This window comes from Ascochyta rabiei, chromosome 12, assembly GCF_004011695.2.
Source record: "Ascochyta rabiei chromosome 12, complete sequence".
NCBI lineage: Eukaryota > Fungi > Ascomycota > Dothideomycetes > Pleosporales > Didymellaceae > Ascochyta > Ascochyta rabiei.
This window is the reverse complement of record NC_082416.1, coordinates 687,782-708,764: the sequence shown is the minus strand read 5'-3', so window position 1 is coordinate 708,764 and position 20,983 is coordinate 687,782. Positions and strand designations below refer to the sequence as shown.

The 20,983-nt window shown below is 53.2% G+C and overlaps 6 protein-coding genes across 6 annotated transcripts, besides 7 other annotated features; 5 read left to right on the top strand and 1 right to left on the bottom strand.

The window, feature by feature from the left end:
- Nucleotides 1-2,266: 2,266 nt before the first annotated feature.
- EKO05_0007314 (uncharacterized protein) lies at nt 2,267-3,881 on the bottom strand (the record flags this gene model as incomplete). The annotated part of the gene is made up of 5 exons (XM_038943202.1): nt 2,267-2,415; nt 2,469-2,888; nt 2,936-3,117; nt 3,167-3,415; nt 3,469-3,881. 5 exons carry the CDS (start codon nt 3,879-3,881, stop codon nt 2,267-2,269), a joined length of 1,413 nt encoding a protein of 470 aa, XP_038794069.1.
- A 194-nt stretch (nt 3,882-4,075) lies between these two features.
- EKO05_0007313 (uncharacterized protein) lies at nt 4,076-5,754 on the top strand (the record flags this gene model as incomplete). The annotated part of the gene is made up of 3 exons (XM_059637015.1): nt 4,076-4,351; nt 4,404-5,096; nt 5,161-5,754. The coding sequence occupies 3 exons, from the start codon at nt 4,076-4,078 to the stop codon at nt 5,752-5,754; spliced, it is 1,563 nt and encodes a 520-aa protein (XP_059492998.1).
- Nucleotides 5,755-6,708: 954 nt separating this feature from the next.
- Nucleotides 6,709-6,747: a tandem repeat.
- A 1,627-nt stretch (nt 6,748-8,374) lies between these two features.
- Nucleotides 8,375-8,426: a tandem repeat.
- Nucleotides 8,427-9,073: 647 nt separating this feature from the next.
- Nucleotides 9,074-11,349, top strand: EKO05_0007312 (uncharacterized protein; the record flags this gene model as incomplete). The annotated part of the gene is made up of 4 exons (XM_059637014.1): nt 9,074-9,502; nt 9,551-9,736; nt 9,788-9,862; nt 9,955-11,349. 4 exons carry the CDS (start codon nt 9,074-9,076, stop codon nt 11,347-11,349), a joined length of 2,085 nt encoding a protein of 694 aa, XP_059492997.1.
- Nucleotides 11,350-11,955: 606 nt separating this feature from the next.
- EKO05_0007311 (Cytosolic iron-sulfur protein assembly protein) lies at nt 11,956-13,296 on the top strand (the record flags this gene model as incomplete). The annotated part of the gene is made up of 1 exon (XM_038947221.1): nt 11,956-13,296. The coding sequence occupies one exon, from the start codon at nt 11,956-11,958 to the stop codon at nt 13,294-13,296; it is 1,341 nt and encodes a 446-aa protein (XP_038794072.1).
- Nucleotides 13,027-13,066: a tandem repeat.
- Nucleotides 13,297-14,029: 733 nt separating the features above from the next.
- On the top strand, nt 14,030-15,488 carry EKO05_0007310 (Choline-phosphate cytidylyltransferase; the record flags this gene model as incomplete). Its single annotated transcript, XM_038943372.1, has 3 exons — nt 14,030-14,838; nt 14,890-15,289; nt 15,339-15,488. 3 exons carry the CDS (start codon nt 14,030-14,032, stop codon nt 15,486-15,488), a joined length of 1,359 nt encoding a protein of 452 aa, XP_038794073.1.
- Nucleotides 14,223-14,261: a tandem repeat.
- Nucleotides 15,489-18,238: 2,750 nt separating the features above from the next.
- EKO05_0007309 (Protein SOSEKI 1) lies at nt 18,239-20,252 on the top strand (the record flags this gene model as incomplete). Its single annotated transcript, XM_038943452.1, has 2 exons — nt 18,239-19,168; nt 19,215-20,252. The coding sequence occupies 2 exons, from the start codon at nt 18,239-18,241 to the stop codon at nt 20,250-20,252; spliced, it is 1,968 nt and encodes a 655-aa protein (XP_038794074.1).
- Nucleotides 20,253-20,482: 230 nt separating this feature from the next.
- Nucleotides 20,483-20,514: a tandem repeat.
- A 44-nt stretch (nt 20,515-20,558) lies between these two features.
- Nucleotides 20,559-20,591: a tandem repeat.
- Nucleotides 20,592-20,780: 189 nt separating this feature from the next.
- Nucleotides 20,781-20,813: a mobile genetic element.
- Between the last annotated feature and the right edge of the window lie 170 nt (nt 20,814-20,983).

Sequence of the window (20,983 nt, the reverse complement as noted above, 5' to 3'; positions counted from 1 at the left end):
GATGGCCCTTTCTCGCCGAATGAAGGCTTCCCCAAGCCTGAACTCAGAATTCTCCTTCATTTTCTACAACCACCTGGAAATACCGTGCCGAACTACGTCGGGCAGGAATCGGGCACCCACCTACCGAGCCTCCGCCCCACACTCCCGATCGCTGTATCTACTTGCCAGAAGCGGCAGTTCGCACAATAACTGTTGGAAGCCTTCGGCATTGCGGGGTGGATTGCCCGATCCTTTCGGACTCTTCGCTGCGCGCAGGAGCGATGTGTGAGTCGCGCGGCCGAGTTTGTGCAACCTCCGGGGGTGGTCGGCGTCGGACAATGTGCGACTTGCCGAACGAGACCTCGAAATGGGGGACTTGGCCGTGCGAGCTCGGCTGAGTGCTAAAGACGACTTGGTTGCGAAAGACAAAGCAAGAGGTTGCAAGTTTGGAACGAGTGTTATCCTGAGCGTGTGCTCGAGCTGCTAGAATTTGGAAATCGGAAGCTCAGCTTTTGCACCTTGTTCACCCGGGACACGCCCTTAGCTGGACCCTGGCGCGACTAGCGTCTGCTCCTCAAGCAGGGTCGCGTCGTGCTTAGGCAGGATGTCCGAACAACGTTCCCGAACAAGGGATCACCTTGATGGTGGATCGAAACAACCGATGCTCGCTGGTTATGTGGAAGAGACTGTTCTGATTCACCGTAAGAGCCAGAGGTGTTGGTATCTCGACGTATTTTTCTTCAGCCATTTTCAAGCATTCGGGTTTGATCTTCCATTCACCGCCAGGTTCACGATGCATGCAGGGACGATAGTCCAGGCGTTCGGCCGCCTCGTGTCCTATCTGGAGCGACTATCAGGGGGGTGCCTGAACGGAGCAGAAACACGAGCTGCTTGCACTGAGCATCTGGTGATCTTTTATTAGAAGAACACCCCGGCTCTGGCAAATCGTATCTCTGCTCCGTTCAGGCACCCCCCGGTAATCCGGGGAAGATAACGATAGTTCGGCCCGGCTACAAGGTCCCACCTCAGATAGCAAGGCTGAATGAATCAGAGAAACTGTGTACACGTGAACACATGGTAGATATAATGGTCTTGTCCATATGCTCCTAAACTCCATCGACTCCAAAAAAAGTGACGCTCCTACAAAAACACGCAGATCAACGTGAGTTGCTGAACCCATGCTCTTTCTTCCGCACTTGTAATCTTGTCTACCTCCAGCTCTTCCTCCAGATCGGAAGAGGTTCTGGACTTCGCACCATGCATGAGGTGAATAGTTCAAACGCACTGATCCGCAAGTTCTACTGCGTGAAAGAAGCGGTCAACTAATCAACGATTCCAGCGCTCAACCTTCGTTTAACCATCGCCAAAACGCAACGACATACTCAAGAGCCGTACACCGCCTCCCAAAACCAAAAGTCTTCAAAGCCAAAGAGCCAAAATGTGCTCCTACACATATTCTTGGTACTACTGCAACCACGACTACTACATCTGGGCCAACTCCATTGAAATCTGCGCCTCACGCCTTCTTTCTGGTTACTCTTACGACGCTTGGAGCATCGACATGTGCAAGAATCCGACAGTCAAATGCAGTGGCTTTTCCAATTATTATTGCAGCGACTGCTCCGAGGATGTGAATCTCGAACTGCAGCTTGACGAATGGTAAAAGGGGCGACATAAGTGTTACTCTTCACTATAAAAAAGTGGAACTGGTGGGTTGGTGAGTTCCGAGTTCCCCATTATAGCAGAGAGGACGGTGTGCAGCAGTGCTGGAGTTGCGGGGACTGACCAGGGCACAGCAACGAGCGGCATTCTCCCTGGACAAATCGTGTCTGTGCTGCAGCGTCAGGTCAGCCTCACTTTCTGAAGCCAGGGATGCGAAGCAGCTCACCGCCTAATCAAATTCGTTCCTCGAATCCAAAGGAGTCTGCGGCTTGGGTTCCTGGTACTACGGTTCCGCCGTCTAGCTGGATCATCAAGCTGACTTGTTTACACACATTGGCGCTTCAACAACCGGGTGGTGCACTGGCATTGGTGCTCGAGTGGCGTTGGCGCAATGGCGATCGCAGGCTTTGGACTCATGAGCATCTCAAGCCTAGCCCGATGTACTTATTTTGCTGTATTCTTCTTGATTGGGTGATCGTCTGTTTTATACTGTGTATATTGGACTTTGCAAACGCGTAGATTACCAATGTTACCGAACTGTGACTTTGCTTTTTTATACACACTGATCTTGATTAGGTCGTAATATCCCCTACATCGATCGAGCTTATAGTGCGAGCAAAGATCATTACTCCGTGAGAGACTCTGCCGCCCTTTCTGGGCTGACGCTGACACCTTCTTCCAAAGTGCGCCTGACTTGCTCGGCTCGTCTGCGCGCCTCGAGATAGTACATGAACTCCTGATATGTCCTTGGCATTACCCTGATGTTTTTCGATACTGTTAAACATGTCAGCATAGCGTAACGGCTTCGAAACGCGCCAAAAACCGACCATTGAAAGTATAGTTGAACTGGCCCGTAGGCTTCGAATGCCCATGCTCCACATCTCTTACTTTGGTGTCGACCCGGATCTGTACCCTTGTGTATTCGCTGTGCTCTTCAAAATGCTCCCCAGGAGCACCAAGGAGTGGAGGGTCCGTGTAAACAACATGTGCTGTCATGTATAGTATACTGCCAACTGGCACCGGATTTAGAAATGTAGAGGGGTCGAGGGAGACGAAAGTGGGTCGGGCGTGCGCAAAGGCCGCAGCTGTGGTGAATGCGAGTTCGAACGTCTGCTTGAGGAGGAAGCCACCGAATATCATGAAATGGTGACGATTGCGGTATTGCGGCTGCATGATTGTGGCAGTCTGGAGGCGTGTCGTATCCATGAAATGGAGATTGTCAGGCTTACGTAGCTCGTCCTGAGGATCTGTGCGAGCTTCAGTAAAGCCACATCGTCTTTGAAAAGCAACTAACCATGATATTGAAGCTGTTTCTGCCAGAAGGCGTGAATGAGATCGCTTTCGAGATCGTTTGGTGTGTGTTTAATCAGTGAGGTATTGCGCCTCTCCTTGCGGATTTGTGAATTACGCTCGCCCAGAGCATACAACCGCTTCTCCTCCGGAGTTTCCACAACCAGCGCGTTGACATTGACGGGCCTAGGTCATTTGTCAGCTCAGGACCATCCATATGGATTGAGTCTTATACTTTTTGGTGCCTGGGTCCAATGACACCATTGTGAAGGTACAATTGATGAGAACGTCAGTGTCTTTTACCTCTTCGCCTTCTTTTGGTGCTTTCGCGACCTGCATTGTTATCTCTAAGCTGCTTCTACCGGTTGCATATGTGACTCGACCAGATAGTTGAAGGTCACAAATCTCGTCCAATGGGTGATGAATAGTGATACGGTCGCAAGAAGCGGTAACCGTTGTTACGTCTTCGCCTGTGTGCTTGTACCTGTAGAAGCTTTTAGATGGGTTTGTTAAACTTGCGCAGCTCCTGAGGCTTACGCGATGACCCCAGAAAGCGCATCAAGATCCATGAATATGGTACCTAGACGTATGTGTCCAGAAGAGTTTAGATACGTATCAAGCAACCATGGGTCCTGAGCTAAAGGCAGAATGACAGAGTGGTAGCTTTCACTCATTCGTTTGGGTGGCAGGTTGCGATCCTTGGGCACCTCTGGCTTCCCAGACACTTCGCCAGGCTGCTTGCCGTCCTGCTGTTGCTTGCGAAATGCCTCGACCCAAGGCGTGCGAACGCGCATCGATGTGAGCTCTCGAAAAACACCATCAGTGTGCTTAGCTGAGCTACAATGGAAGCTCCGACGCATCGCGGGAACTACGGGTACGAATGACTGAGCGCAGCCGCCTCGTAGAACCCGAGTAGTGCGCTGCAGCGTGGCCATCGTTGAGGAACTCATGGCGGTGTTGTTGGCTAGCTGTCAAGCTCGGGTTTTGAGGAAGCAACATTCGAGCTCCGTTGTCACTGGCGAACTAGCGTCTTGGCATGAGATAGCGTCGTACATCGTGGCTTCCTCTTCTTCTTCTCGTCACCTCAACAGCTCGGCGCCAGTGCTTCGCAGTTGCTAGCATCGTACCTGCATGGCTCAAAGGCATGCACAAGTCGATTGAGCTTGGACGGGCAGTCCTCTCGACTTCTACCATCAACTTCGAGCTTTGGCTCAAAACTTCGATCAAAATCTCACCGCAACAGCCGTGCACTAATTTCGAGCAGCACAATGCAATATCTCTTCTGAACCTCTTGTCATCTGGCGAAGCGTGGGTGGGTCGCGGAAACGGGCTCTACATCGATCTGGATCTTACTCTCAGAGGGCAGCCTCTTGCTGACGAGCAGGTTCAACAACTTTCCCAGGCCATTCTTGACGCACCAGTGAGTGTGTTTGTGGTTTTTGCGGTGTGTGTCACTGACAGGACATCTTCAGGTGTGGAGCCAGCTATGCCTACACTCGTCAATACCACATTGCACTATGCGCGAGCCAGGAAAGCTGCGGATCACGGTCAACCATTCAAGTGATCACACAGTATCCTCAGTGAAGCAACGCCATCGAATCCTACCAAATGTCTCTGCTGCAGATGTGCGACCGCCCGAAGGAGTGCCTGTGTTCTTCCTCGATTCAGTGCTTCTATCTATAGACGTCTTCGAGATCGTTCAGCAAAAGAAAGCAACGACAGCTAAGCGACTCAAAACCTTGACGAACATCAACAGCCTATTGCAGCCAGCAAAAAGCCAAGGGTCCGAAGATATTGAGCGAGAAGGCTGGGGTGCTCTCTCTCTCGATGTGGAAGACACAATACCGTTACCCGCTTCGTCGCCAACTACGAAGAGGAGCCGATCATCAGCCTCGTCTCCAACAAGAACAGCTTCATTCGCAGGTAGAGCCTCTTGGAATTGCCCGTTCATCGCGAGTACCTCAGATCTCCAGAAGAGGACACCCAATTCAAGGTCAAACATTAGCATTGCAGGCTTACAGACGTTAGTCGATGGGGCACTACGACTTTCGGTCATGGGTAGCATTAACAGTAAACTGGTACCTGGAATCAAAGTCAAAACAAGTAGATTTGGGCCGGGCCTTGCAGAGATTGCACCCGCGTTGTGGAAATCAGGTTATTTGCTGGTGAGAATCGGATCATCTTTGTACACAACCGGCCATGCTTCCGGCCATGCTTACTGTGCAACAGTCTCTCTCGCAAAGAGCGAGTCTACTCCAGGTTATCGGTCGATCTCTTTGTCACCCAGCCACGACTGGAAAGACAGCTTCGAGAAGCCTGAGGGGGAAATTGTTAGCTTTGACGGCCCCCTCGCTATCTCTTCGAGCTGCAGATCAAGCAACGGATCGTGAATTTGTTAGTACTTCGGACAAGACATCTCCAACTTCTTCCATCGCTCCCCTGCTTTGGCTGCATTTGCAAAAACACATTTTTTGCAAGCCAGCAATGCCATTGCAGTCATTTGTAGCTTCAGAGCCACCGACTACCACTCCTTCTCAGTCAGACGATATACTAGAGCAGTTGTGGCAAGACAGTAGACAGGGCCACAGACTAAGACTCAGCGCAGCGGGTTCTGACGGAAGCGGAGCGTTCGGCATTGGTCGAACCCTCAACAACGATCAAGCAAACACAGCCTGTGGTGGCACTTCATCAGAACGTGTTGTCCTCGGAGCATTGGCTGCCACAAGGATTGTTCCTGAGATTGCCGACGATGAGCTACTCCTCGGAAACACGTACCCGGAGCCCCTGAGTTCCTTTACACGTTGCGGCGACGAAGTCTTGTGAAAAATAAGCCCGTGGAGTGTTGGGAAATGTGTGGAGCAGATCCATGGTTCCCTTGGCTCCCCCATGAACTGTTGTTTTTCTGTACTCCGTCTTCGGCGAAGACAGATAGGAGAATGTGGTACCGGCGCAAAGCTGCTTTTCTGCAGGCGACTGAAAAATAGTTCGCACGAGTGTGCAGGGTCGAGAAGCCTGTCATAACGCACCACAGCCAAACAGCGGACATGCGAATGTCTACGCGTGTTGACTGACAAGACGGGCCGTGCTGTCGTGCAAGGAGCGAACAATGGCACAGCTCTCACGGTAAATCTCCTGCCTACATACAAACATTTAGGATATCCACAATACCTCTGGCCCGCAGGAAAGCGAAACAAGGAGCGTTCAGCTACAAGTCACTGCCAAGGCATTTGGCAACCTCCAGAAAGCGTACTCTGCGGAAGTCAAGCGAACACCCCCAGAAGCTTTCGGAAGCACGCGGGGTCCTTGGCCAAATCGATTAAGAATTGCCCATACCACGAACAGCTCGACCATCCGCGCGCTGCATGCCACCGCACGCAAGGCCGCTGATCTGCGAATGTGCCGCCAAAGCACACGAGCCTTCAACGTTTCCATGACCGGCAAATGTGGTGCTCTGTAGCCTTTGGCCTTGCTCTCCTGTTGGTCGAATTGCTTGAGACGAACAGCTGCACACTGGAAGTACCACCTCTTGTTGTACATCGTCGCTCCCACCACAATCAAGGTTGGCTTGGGTCACCTTGTCATCGAGCATCCTGTCACGCGGCTGCAAAAAAAAGCCGCACACAGTAAATGCTGAGGTTCTCTACCACCACCTACACCACCACCCACACACTTAATTTCTGGCGTATTTTTATTATAATTGTTATGCCTGCTATAAGGGATTATAATTACTATAGAATACTAATAAAATTTAGCATCTGTGCTATCTGCTCCTACAGTATAGTAATAGAGGACAATAGGTAGATAGATAGATAATAGGGGTAAGATTTAAATTATTATAACTCTACAACTACACAGTTAAAAATAAATTAAAATAAAGAATTACTCTTCTAACTAAGCGCCACAATTTGGTATACGTAGAATTAATTAATTGACGTTGTAGGGAGAGCTATGGGGTGGTGCTGGATTTCGACTCATTTGTGTGTGCGGCTTTTTTTCGCAGCCGCGTGCCTGTGTACTTACTGGTAATGAGAATTTGAGGGACACTACTGTAAGCCGTCCAAAGCTTCCTGGCCATGTGGCCGATCCAACGGGCTGGCCGATCCGGGGTCTGCCGAGGAACATCTTGGTTGGATCAGTCTAGAGCGATTGTTTCGTAGCCCAAACACCGATGAAAGTTATTGCATCCTTACGCCGGAAGAAGCGGACACGCAACAACACGAAGACAATACTTCTGAATAAATCGGTGTTGAAGAAACGACCTCGAGGAGAAAATTGCTGGCAGTGCGACGTGTTGATGCGACAGAAAGTCGATTACCAAAGCTCGGTACCCCGCTAATCATTGCGGAAGGATCATTAAACCCAAATCATCTTGGGGCTAGTGCAGATCGGTCTCCAACAGCGAGGTTTTGCTTCTCTATCCGCGCTCGAAATGGCAACCGGTTCGTGGCTCTCAAGGCCCACAGTATTTCTTCAGCGGCGAGCACGAGTCGAGCCGTCCGAAGACATTGCAATGTAGACCGTGGAACTGTCAGTAGTCACCCGAGATATTCGAGTCTGGTTCAGTTAAACCCTATGCTCCGAGTTGTGCAATCACGGCTAGATGCATGCCAAATGATATCCTTGCTGTAGAATGGCGTGGTGTGCCGCTTCTGGGCAGCAAGCCAGCAAAATGCGCAAGATTGATGGCCAATTGGCATCTGATGTGGCTTGATCATAGGCAGGAGCAAGCGAAGAGCGCATATTAACGAAGGAGTATTCTTTGCCGTTGATGCATGAGAATTAGGGTGGTTCTGCCAGCTCAACAGTCGTGGCCGCAGCCGCAATGCGCCCCACGACCATCGTCCATGTCTTCACACCTTGACTGAGGATGACAATACAACATTGAAAATGTTCAAATAGGGACACCATGGTTCCTCTGTTTCCGCAAGGCCAATTACAAGCGCACGGTATCACCCTCCTAAGGGGCCGCTCCGGCGATGTGACAGCTTCGCCGATCACGTTTATTCTTGGGTACCTACCAAGGTATCTTTTGCCGATGAACCACACTTCTGGGCTTCTAGCCGTCCGAGGGCGCGCGGGTCTCTACCTGCACACTCTGAGGATTTCACAGTCAGTCTGTTATGCGTGAAAACAGAGTCTATCATGGCGGAGTATCAGCGCATCGAGAGGAATGCCATTACCTTCCTCCACCCTTCACGTCATGCCTGCAGATTCGGTAGTGAGAGAGCCGTCATAGTTCCTGACCGTCTTGGCAGAGCACTCAAACCTTATCGTTAGTCAAACCGCGCTTGGTCGCCATGGTGCATTGCGGACCCACTATGTCAGGCATGTCTCAATTGGCGTGGCTCTTGCTTAGGCTCTCGAGGCAGTCGGAACGTTCGGTGCTAGACGTCAATGCTGTCACAGTGGTCGCTCCAGGCTCAAAGTCGTCGGGCCGCTTACCTGAAGGTCTTGAAGGCCTTGAAGGCCTTGAAGGTCTTGAAGGTCTCGAAGGTTCACGCGCCAGTACAAAACAAAACGCCCTGCATCCAAACGGAAGGCTTCCCGCGCCACAATCTCCTGCATCTCGCCTTGAACCACTTGTTTGGGATCACTCCTTGCGAATGAGCTTTTCGAAACCACCTCAGCACCATCCACGTTGTATAACCAGAACGTTCGGACTTGGAAGTGAATACCAGTATTGCATCCTAGGCACAGATGAGCTGACTGCGCTCCTAATCGACAACCTCACGGGATTCCACACTACAGCTTGCGATCGCAGTCATTTAGGTGGCCCATCATGAGTGCAAGCCCTGAACTCATGGCGAAGTATCCCATTGGGAGCAAGCCAATTATATCATTTTTACCATATCTCATCCTCTGTTCATATATGGTCAGTCTGATCGGATCCGTCACGACGGTGGAACTGTTACATCGCAGGGTATCAGGTTCGGGGTGGAGATCATAGTAAGTCGTACCTAAGCAGATCATAATATGCCAGCTAAAAACACAAAGCGTTCAGATTGCAGGATGCTCAGTATCTTTTGGTTTGGTGGCTATCTGGTGTATGCATTTCGTTGGCAACCGAGCCATCGTTTTGGGTGACGGGGAAGACGAGATTCAGCTCTACTACAGTCCTACTTACACTGCGATCTCCGCTATCATGCCGGTCGTGGTCATCTTCCTTGGACTGATGGTCGCCGACCGCTTCTATAGGAGAAGCAAGCATGCCGCCATCCGAGTTGCTTCTCTCGTTGTTTGTTCCATCTGTGCTGGTGCAGCCATTACCGAGATGCACTACCTTGGGAACAACGGTACTACGAACTACCACCTGCAGCTCAGCTGGCCGCATATATTTGGTGCTTCGGGTATCGCAGTAGGCGCTAGTCTGCTGTCTTTCGGACTCTTCTTTCACTGGAGTGGCTTATGGCTGAACAACATCTTCAGACGTGCTGTGGTTGCTTGTTTCCTGGCTTTGGCTGTTTCCGGTATGCACTGGACCGCTGCGGCTGGTACACGGTACGAGGTACGAGGCTATCATGACGGATCCGGCAAAGAACGAAACATAACCCTTATCATCGCCCTTTGCTTGGTAAGAATCTCTCGTGTGTTCGAAAAGCTGTTACTCACACAACGTCAGTCCCTGAGCGCTTGCGCTGTTTGCTTCCTCCTCGGTTGTCTGAAGCAACGCCACCGCCGACTGCTCAAGGATCGAGCGCAGCAGGTTGTCCTCGCATGCGCTACATTCGATGAAGGTGGCAGGCTACTAGTCAGTCAGGGTGGCCTTTTGCCTTGCCAAACAATCACCCGGCAGTTCCAACAGAGGGTAGGGTCAAGTATGCCCACATCGCACAGCAACGGTCGCTAACAACAATAGACGTTTGATGATGAGTTCAACGCGTCGCATCCTGTGTTTCAATGGATCTTCCGAGTGTCTCGTCACTGGGGAGGAGTAGTCGACTTGATTCCATCTATGCGCCAACACCTCCACAGCACCGGTTACCTCCAAACGATCTCGCCTGCCACAGCTGCTGAAAGCCGAAGTTCCTTCAGCTCGAGGACGATACAACCTACTCTGCTACCTTCCGAGAGCTCTTCTGCGTCACAGCTTACGATATCGCAAAGACACTCGATACCGGTCTCCACAACCTCGGAAACCTGTACGAAGAAGTCGTAACTACAGGCACTTCCATGTCGATAACAAGAACGGTTTTCAAGGACACAAATGGCAGAAAGGAGATCCTCGCAGCCGATGTGGCTAACAAGGATATGGAGACTGGCATGGCCAACCCAATTCTTTTTGGACGGGGACAAATGTTGGTCTTGACAAAGAAGGCCGATTTGAGCGAAGTGAAACGTCTGCAGAACCTCGGTTACCACTTCGCCAACGTTGACCAGGTCGGCGACAACCTTGCCCGTAGTTTGCAGGTCTCTCGGGATGATCTGCACGACATGGTCGATCGTTGGCATGCGTACACGGAGAGGATGCCTTCCATCCCGACAAGTGGAACGTACCTTGCATCGTTCCTTCTACAACCTGCACCAGGCATGCGAGGCCTGGACGTCATTGTACCCCGAGCAAACCCGGACGGGCTGCCAATGGTTAAGATGACGGACAGGGAACTCTCTGCAAGGGAACTGAAGCTTCTGGCAGGCTTCAACGGCCTATCACTTGACGAATGCCTTGCACGCACAGGGCAACGTAGCGACACGGTGACCGAAGGTGAGGATGAGTTCTTGGAAGGATTCCGTTATTCTTTGCTCGACCTCTTGCAGCATGCACCCGAGTCGGCACTGCACAGTGCCATCTTCTCCGCAAAGCAACTGGACATCGCTCATGGCATGGGTGGCCAAAAGGAGCGAAGCCCAGCGACAGTGTTTGCTTTCTGTGGTATCAAGGAGATCTACATCCAGTCCCTTCAGAGTCTGACTTTGAAGTGCATTCCCATGTCTGTTTTCCAGACCTATCTCAGGTCATACCCCGGCTCTCCAGACCATCAGATCCTAGCGATCAGGAACCACAAAGAGTTCGCCATGCTTACACAGACTCCTTCCATCCCCAAGGAAGCCACCCAGCGCAGCAGCAAATGGCACCTCAAGCTACGTCCGTACCGGTCAACGACTTCCGACATGACCCTCCAGCCCGACTCTATTTCTGAGAAGGGCTTGGTGAACTCGGCGTCACCGTGCGCGGATGCGAGCAGCAGTCACCCGTGGGGAGGCATCATGGTGACGTCGACCCAGCAGATCACCCACGATGAGTCGAAGAGCGGAGAGGCCACGATAGAGATGCGAGACATGGGCGTCAGATCCGAAGCCGGTGTTGCCGATACAGAGCAGCAGACGCTGGCTGACAGACTGATGTCCATCACGACCGCGTTCCGCGACCCGCATGCTACCAGGGCATCACCAAAGGACCTGTACTATGGAAGAAGATAGACGGACTTGGACATGGTAGAAGATAGACGGACTCGGACATGGAAGAAGATAGACGGACTCGGACATGGAAGAAGATAGACGGACTTGGACATGGTTTATTCCCAAAACAAGCATGGCTGGCGTTTTGTGTACTTTGGAACGAATACCCATACATCATCTGGCGCAAACACTGTCGTGGGGGCGTACGGATGGAATCATGTTTATAAACGATGTATTGTAGTTAGCTGCTCGACGCATAACGTGTATACGAGACAGATTGGGAAGCAGGCAAGATGTCGTTTGTGGTATCGGTCTTGAGACTTGAGTTTGGGAGTGATGCTGGAAATGCGCGATAGGATAGATGGATAGCGCACGTAGACATCCCTGCCGCGGGGCCGCTTAGCCAATGACGCGCTTCCGGACTTTTATCAGGCACCTGCCCCGCGACATGGCAAAGCTTCACGACATCGCCCAATTGCGTCTTGTCTACTTGTGTATCCTGGCGTGGCCTGTGGCTCTGCAACGCGCTATACTTTGGCCCTCGTGCGAGCCAGCGTCCGCCGCATCTAAGCTCGTGTAGACCCCCACGGCCTCGATCCGCCTGCAGCGGAGCGCCCAACCCTAAGCATGACCACTACGACGCCCACGCTCACACATCTTTCGACTCTTTCGCCGCCGTCCAACTCGCGGACATGGCAGACCGCGCCCCACCCGACGCAACCGATTGTCGCCACCGCCTGCTCTGACCGCAGCGTGCGCGTCTATAGCCTGACGTCGTTCACGCTGCTCCACGCCATCACAGGAGGCCACAAGCGCTCTGTCCGGAGCTGCAGCTGGAAGCCGCACACACAGGGACAGAGCGTCCTGGCGACAGGCTCTTTCGACTCCAGCGCAGGCATCTGGCGCAAGGAAGACGGCGACCGCCTCGAGCATGAAGTCGGCCGTGAGATTGGCGACGAAGAGAGCGAAGACGCGGAGGAGTACCAATTCTCTTGCATCCTCGACGGGCACGAATCAGAAATCAAGTCGCTCACGTGGAGTCCGAGCGGCCAGTATCTTGCCACCTGCTCGCGCGACAAGAGCGTGTGGATATGGGAGGAGCTGGAGGACGACAACTTTGAGACGGTCGCGGTGCTGCAGGAGCATGACGGTGACGTCAAGTGCGTGGCGTGGCATCCTGAGGAGGACCTGCTGGTGAGCAGCAGTTACGACGATACAGTCAGATTCTACAGGGAGGATCAGGATGATTGGGTGCAGGTCGCCATGGTGGAGGGGCATGGGATGACGGTTTGGTGGGTTGAGTTTGAGGGCCCTGCCATGTCCAAACATGACTTCAGAAGGCAGAGAGAGGCACTGTCAGCAGCGCAAGCACAGCACGTGGAAGCCTTGGAGCAGAGCGGGCCAAGACTAGCGACATGCGCAGACGACTGCACAGTGCGCATTTGGCGACGGAAACCAAGAGAGGGACAGAGGCAGGAGAGCGGCATGCCATCGATCATCCGATCTGCAGCCATCGACGAGGACTGGTACCAAGAAGCCGTGCTTCCACGAGCTCACGACCGTGCCATCTACTCTGTGAGCTGGAGTCGCGCGACCGGACTTGTCGTCAGTGCTGGGAGTGATGGCAAGATTGTCGTGTACAGGGAGAGGTGGAGGAGCCAGGGTTCGAACGGCAGTGTAAACGGCACGGCGATGGAAGGCGTCGAGGGCGTCGAGGGCGTCGAGGGCGTCGAGGGCGCGGATGGTGTTAGCGCTGCTGCGACAGAATCCACCGAGGCATCAGTGACTGAATGGGTTGTGGTCGCAGAGATGTACTCGGCGCACGACGTGTTCGAGATCAACCATGTTACGTGGGCGAAGAGGGCGGACAAGGGAAAGAGGTGGGACAGCGAGGAAGTCATTGTCAGCACAGGTGATGAGGGTGAGGTGCGCGTGTGGACCCTTGATGAGGCAGTTCTGAAGGCGTGAGGAGCCACGATAGCTTCACCAGCCTCTCATTTGCACACAAGGCGACGTAGTAGCACAAATTTGTGAAATACGCAAAGGAGCACCAGACCGTCAATGCCTCCGGATCCAGGGGCTCTTGCCGTGTCACCAACGCCAGCTCTGCCATGGAGAGGCCCCCATGTGAGACGTGGTGACAACCCCCAGGCTCACACTTGAATGCATGTGCAAGCTGGAGCCACAATGACGACCGGCTGCGTCCAGCACCAGCTTGCGCATGCGTTGGGAACAGGCGCACGTGAAGGCGATCAACGAACGGCCTTGGTGAGGGACGCAGCGACCGGGCTGTGGCTGCAACGTCATAGCCGCGTTGGGGAGATCTGCACTCGATCAGGGAACGGGCTCCAAAATTATGAACTGATGCCATCTCGCGTGCACCGTGTCAACATCTCTTGAACTCGTCCCTATACTCTGGCCCTGGAACACGCGGACATTCCTCGTTCTCACAGCCTCTAGTCGCAGCGACCCAGTGCGGCTCCCTGCCACCCTCTATTGCTCCACTGCCACCGGTAGCACGCAGCACGCAGCACGCAGCACGCTTATCAGCGCCCAAGCTCCACAACCCCAGGATTCAGGATTTGGACGCACTCGACCATCCATCTGTCCACCACCACTCTTCAACGCACGCGTGCCGTTGCCGTCCCCGCTGCAGCGATAACTGCCGCGCTTTCTCTTCCCGGCTCCTGCCAGCACATCCATGCCACCTAAGCGCAAGAGGTCCAACACCGTTGGCTCGGTCAAGAAAGACGCCATGGATGTGGTGCAGCCATTGTCTCGCGACGCGTCCAATGAGGGCGTCAAAGATTCGGTTCTGCAGCAAGTCACGTCCAAGAAAGAGCGCCAGGCCGAATCGACAGGCGCGACAAAACGCGGACGCGCCGGACCCCCCAACGACGACAGCGACGCCGACGACGACGACGACGACGACGGCGAGCGCATCAGCAAGAAGAGCAAGCGCTCCTCCGCCGACATACTCAAGAACGGCGAGAATGGTGAGGCCAGCACAATGCGCATGGAGGCGCCCCCAGGTGCCGGTCTCACGGACCCCGCCGGTGGGTTCAAGACGAATCCCCCCTCATTGGACCGCCCCATCAGAGTGTACGCAGACGGTGTCTTTGACCTCTTCCACATCGGTCACATGCGCGCATTGCAGCAAGCCAAGAGCGCCTTTGCCCACTTAGCTCCCAACAATCCCCAGGTCGAGCTCGTAGTCGGCGTCACGGGCGACACGGAGACGCACAAGCGCAAGGGCCTTACTGTCTTATCGGCGAGGGAACGCGCCGAGAGTGTGCGACACTGCAAATGGGTCGACGAGGTCATCCCTGACTGTCCTTGGATCGTTACAACCGACTTCCTCGAGAAGCACAAGATCGACTATGTCGCCCACGACGACCTTCCCTACGGCGCCGATGAGGGCGACGACATCTACGGACCTATCAAAGAGAGGGGCATGTTCCTTGTTACCCAGCGAACCGAGGGTCTGAGCACAACGGGTATCATCACCAAGTAAGGGTCCCCCAGGCCAGGTGTGCGCAAGCAGCCACTGACACCATCTAGGATCGTCCGCGACTATGACCAGTACATCGACCGCCAGCTCAAGCGTGGCACGTCGCGCAAGGAGCTCAACGTCTCATGGCTCAAGAAGAACGAGCTCGATCTTAAGCGCAACATGGTGGAGTTCCGCGACAGCATCAAGGCCAACTGGGCCACTACTGGGCAAGAACTTACAAAGGACTTCCGTCAGTTCTGGCAATCGAGTCGCCCAGCTAGTCCAGCCAGGACGCCTACCCGTGAACACTCGAACGCCATGGAGCAGGCTGCCGTGGACGCCCGATCACCGTCTGCTCTGTCGAGACTTAGTCATCTAGACATTCCGCGTGCAAGCAATGCAGAAAGAGGAAGCTCCGAGTTCACAGCTGGTTACAACCTGGGTTTGATCGGTGGTGTGAGGGCATGGGTGAGTGCCTTGCGATCGCGGTCGCAGAACCAGTACTAACCGTGCGCAGATGGCCAGGAGTCGCCGCAACTTGAACGACAGCAGGCCACAAAGCCCATCAAACAGCAGCGACGACGAGCGCGAAGACCGCAGTCCCCAAGCTGAGCCTCGCCGGGGACGCAGCGGCAAGAAGAGCGACGACCTGGACATTGAGGCTTAGATGGCGTCCTTCATTCTGGGAGTCATCCCGCCAGCTCCGGACGAAGAAGAACCGACTCTCGAACAAGCGGCCTTACGGACGCAGTGAGGCGCACGTTGGTCATCTGCATGCGGAACTCTTTTGGGAAGCAACGACATGCTCAGTGCGACATGAAATACACACGTGGCAATGTGAATATCTCCAAATTGGGACAACTGCGCACTAGCTCTTACCTCGCCCTCATCTCAACGTTTTCTCTACAAAGTTCTCCCTCCGTGTCCAAACTTTGCGGTACTTGTCGAGTACTTATGTCTTTCCTTGGTTCCAAATCGGCCCAATAAGCTATCTTTGCCTTGCAGGCGCATGGGACGCTTCCTTGCACTTGCTGACGCAGTTGGGATAGATTGTTCTCATTAGCTTTCTCATGACACATATCTTAATGCACGACTCGCTGTGCTCTCTTAATAGTCCTGGATGCTCTTAAAAAGCGTCGACTTCTACCGTGCCTTCTATGATGCAGTCGGTTCGCATGACAACTGCTGGCCGTGGCCTGTTACCGTTACACTGGGGTTCTGCTAACATGTCTCCTCTGCCCTGCACGGTCAGAATTAGGAGGTCTGCTCAGGATTGTTAGACAGGAAAAGTGGTTCGTTGGTTGGCTTGGTGTGAGAATGAAGGGCTGTACTGTGCAGGGAGCGACAGAATGCTTTACTGCACAGAGGTAGAGTCGTATTGATCCTGGTCTTAGGTGATGTATCGCGCGGCTGGTGGTTTGAATGGACTGTACCACTCCGAGGTCAACAATTGGTTGTTTCACGTGGGGACTTGGATTTGGACTCGTGTGGGAAGACTGGGCTACGATCGAGATAAACATCTTGCCTTTGTGTATATGAATGAAGCAACCAATCGATACAAGGCTGTCGAGCTCAGGAACAAGGCAAGCCCCAGCCTAACGTGCGGAGTCGTGACTGCCGTTTAGACATCCGCTGCCGCCTCAACCTCAAACGCAACCTCAGCCCTCCACACATATATCTGTGTACCGTTTTCTGGCCTTTGCTTCTTCGTCCGTGCCTCGAACCACTCTTACTCACCGACCAGTCCAGTTCCTACAAGACCTGCGAGCCTTGCTCTCGGTACCGGCATGATCCCACCTGCAGTCTCTCTTATTCACACGACGCCCGTCTCACCGGACGTGAGAGGTCGCTCTACCTTTAACAACTGCAGTCTCTGACGCCAGCTCCACCACGGCTCTGTCTGCACGGCAGATCTCACTTGGACCAGATCATCGGCAATGTCAATCGCACGGCTGTTCGTCGGTACCTTACTGGCCCAGGGGAAACATTGACGTTTCACACTCCGTACACACAAGAACACACTGACCGCAACATCTCCTGGAGTTTGGCTGACCGCTGACGCCGATGCTCATGTCGAAGCCAGAACACTGGACACGAGTACGACGCGTGCCAGCCTCCGTAAGCAATCGTCAAACGTGACGATAGACGAGACTGTGGACCGGTCAGCTGCTGCACGCATCGCCTGGCTTTACTTTTCGTTATCAGATGCAGCCGTATTGGTTGGCGGGCAATTGCTCCGAACTGCTCGCCCTGGTTTACGAAAGTGAGGCTGCTGGTGACGGTTACGGCGCCGCCAGCCAATCTCGGTTGTGTTCTCCATGTCGGCTAACCGCATGCGCTGCTCGGAATGGAATGCCTGCATCTCGCCCTCCGCTCAGCAGCTGCGACCATGACTTTTGGCAGCAGGCGAGCGAGCGCTACTGCGGCTCCGCGACGACGGCAGCAATCCTGACCGTGGTTGAACCGCGGGTAACAGGCGGTGTGTTGCCAGGAAGGCCTGTTCCGCAGCTTCACACTGGTGAGGTGCTCCGAGCAACGGGTCGCGAACGCCCCAGCGCCATCTGTCGTAGCTGTGGCGATCGGCTCCGGGCATTGGATGTTGGTATTGGCTGTTGCACATGTTAAGATACGCCCAGGACATAATCATTGAGCAGCTGCTCATTCTCTCCTTTTTTCCTTCTCCCAAGTAATGCAAGGGCTGACCCTCTGACTTCAGCCTCTTTCACAACCTGCAAAACAGCTCTCTCCCCAGGAACGAGTCAGACGCTGTTTGAATTCCGCAACACACCTTGCAGCAGTCTCACACCTTGCCGCAGCTTATCCGCTACCTTCAGTAGTATCCGCCTGTCTGTCTCTCTGCTTCTGTCTTCTTTGGCTCTGTTTCGTTTTCGCTTTGCTTTTCCTGCAAAGCTGCACTGTTACGAAGCCGTCTCATCAAGCTTCCGCAAACGTCGTTGTGTTCAATTAGCACAACTGACCTCTTTGTCCTCCCCTCTACTATGTCAACATCACACAAGCCCTAAGACTTGCGTCCGATAAATCCTCCAGTTCTACCATCGACGTGGGCACATGCTAAAAGGTACACCTTGATCAAGCGTACAACCGCACCTTGCAAGCCTGACTCGGATCTGTCTCGCTGGTTCATGCGGGAGCTTGCGGCTTCTGTCAAACATACCGCGAACACGTTTTCAGCTTGCGTCTTGCAAACGCCTTGTCTTGTATGGTTTGATCGCTGACTTGTCGCAGCTCGCGCTTGTAGCAACGCATGCGCTTTGTGAGCGTTCGCCTCCTCAATATTTTCCGTCACGACTGCGCACCCTCTTGCCACCACTACCACCAAGAGCTCAGGGTTGTCGATACATAAGACTGCACTATTCAATACAGAGTAACAGCGAACACTCTCCACAGCAAAAAGACATGGGTATCCAGACACCCGAAGCTGCAGGCAGCAACCCTTCTACCCTCAGGCCTACCGAACATGCTTATGCTGTGCGACCGGCTGTTGAGAGGAAGAGGACTGCGTCAACATCGTCATGGCATGGGTCACTTACTAGTCGGGAAGCTCCGCCGACCGAGGACAGGCACTATGTTGGACACGACAAGAGACGCAGGGAACAGTATGCAGTGCGGTCCACACGATCTCCATCGACATCACCACCACAAACCGCAGACGTACCAGAGCAACTTGCTGAGCTGATCATGACTATGATTCCAGGACCAGAGGGGGATGAGTTAGCTGAGGCTTTTCGCGAAGGCTCAGACCTGCCACCGATCACACGACAGTCACTGGCCGAGCTTGATATTCAGAACATCATTACGAACATCAAGCTACGGCATGACATCAACTTCGACTGTGACCTAAGCTTTCGACCGAATTTGGACGGGGCAAAGGGACAAGAGAAGGTCAAGGCAGCACAGAGGTACTGGAGGGCGTTGGTCGCAGAGCTGGAGCTTTATACCCGACTGTTCCGAGGCACACCACCACTGCAAGAGATGGATACAACCAGTTGGTCGACTATCGTCCAACACGCTGAGCGACGTATTCCAAAGATCTTCTCAACGATACGAGATGTGCTGAAGAGCCTGGTGCCGGACCGCGATCACTCAAGGGTAGACGAGCATCTGGATGTCCCGATGTTGATGCAAGAGATCGAGCGCGGTGTTTGCGACCTTGTGCGTCTGTCTGAATGGATGGCGTGCCTTCTCAAGGAACACTGCGCCCCGATGAGGGACGAGTGGGTCGACAAGATGGTTTCCTACACGCGAACAGGCGTGACACTCAACAAGTCAGAGAGCATCGTCAAAGGCTTGTGCGAGTTGTTAGGGATATTGGAGTCCATGAAGCTTGTAAGCTATTTTGTGACGGTTGAATGTACAATGCTGACAACGCTAGGATGTTGCGAACCACCAGATCAGGAACCTCAAAACACTGCTCGTTGAGGACACGGTCAATTTCGAGACACACTACCATCTGGATCGATTAGTTGCTGGCCGCGCCCGAGTCAACATCCAAACTGCCCAGAAGTGGTACGGCTCTGCGACTGAGGAGTTCAGTCTATTCTGCACCCAACAAGAAGCCTCACGCCGACACCTTGAGGTTTTTGTCCGTGGAATCACGGCCACCTTGTTTGGTAAAGACGGACGATCAGACTTTCCCGAAACAATGTACCTCGATACCGACCGCCTGCAGATCATCAAGGCAGAGATGGAAGATTTCGTCTTCTTCGAGGTCTGTCTTGATATGTTCGCTACTCTGCTCAAACAGTTTGGATACCAGGGACCAAGCTTGTCTACTGCACGCAAGCAGCTGATCTCCTCACTTACGGCAATCATGGGCAATACATCTGTTGGCTATGGACCGCACCAGTGGATGGCTAACTCTGAAGCTTTGTCTCTTGAGATTCTGAGGCAAGCTTCTACCCTAGCCTGTCGATCAACAACTTACGATTTCGTCAACCTGTCAAGCGCGAACCAACGTCTGCGTCACTTGTTTTTCAGTACCTTCACCACCCGAGCGCGTAACGTAGAGGCTGCCGTACTGCCTGCGGTTCTAACTACCATGGAGAAACACAATAACTCATCGCCCATGGAACTGTTCAACAACCTTGTCCCAACCACAACGTCATCAACAACTCCTTCGCCACTCACTTTGCCTACCTCGACTACCGATACATCTTCTCCTACCGTCCTTCTTCATCCTGATGTTCGCAAACTCTCGGATGTCGCAAACCGCATCTCTCACATTATCATCCTGCATTGGCGCGTGTGGAGCAAGATTGCATACGTACAAGACGACACCACCGCATCACACCCCACGACTGCCCACGCGACCCAGAACACCGACTCCCAGATCCCATCCAGCATGAGGACCGGCGAGACAACCGACTGCGAAGCCGAGAACCACGTCGCTCACAAGACCTCCTCTCAGTAACATGGTCACCACCTCACCTACGGTGGAATTCCCTTTTCCGTTTTCTCATACTCATAACAGCATCAGCGCAAACGGCGTTCTCGGTTCCCACTTTTTTTTTTTTTGCTACGATACCACTTCCTGTACAAACCAGCATTACTTGAGTATACGTTAGAGGAGGAGGACATGGGCAAAAACGTATCTGGCGTTGCAATCCTTCTTTTCGATTTCCATGCCGCGATTCAGGCTTAGGTTGGGGTTGGGGTTGGGGTTGGGATTGGGGGTGTATATAGCTGTCTCTGCTTTCGTAGCAGTAGGGAAACAGCGGTTTAGTTTAGTTTAGTCTAGTCTAGGCTAGTTAGGGGGCCAATCTTAATTCGTTTCAGTGAGTCTTGTGATCTGTAGTCTGGCTGGACGTTCGACATGTACAGACGGGTTCTAGGATTGTTCCTTTGTCAATGTGTGAGGGTTGCGCCGTGTAAGACGGGAAACCTCTGAGGTGACGGGCACGTACGGCATCTAGTTTAGAGGGACTGAGGTAGGCGTGCTTACTATGGTATCAGGCATAAGTAGTGTAGGTAGGTGGTAACCCCGCCTAGGATTACGCACCAAAGGTGCAAGAGCTCCCACAAATATTCATGTTGTCTGCGCTTTGAAGAAGCTTGACAGTTTTGTTATGTAAGACACACGCAATCCCGAGTGTGCCCTCAAGCAGTTCCTTGCCCTGATGTAGGCTTGCTTGTGTGGCTTAG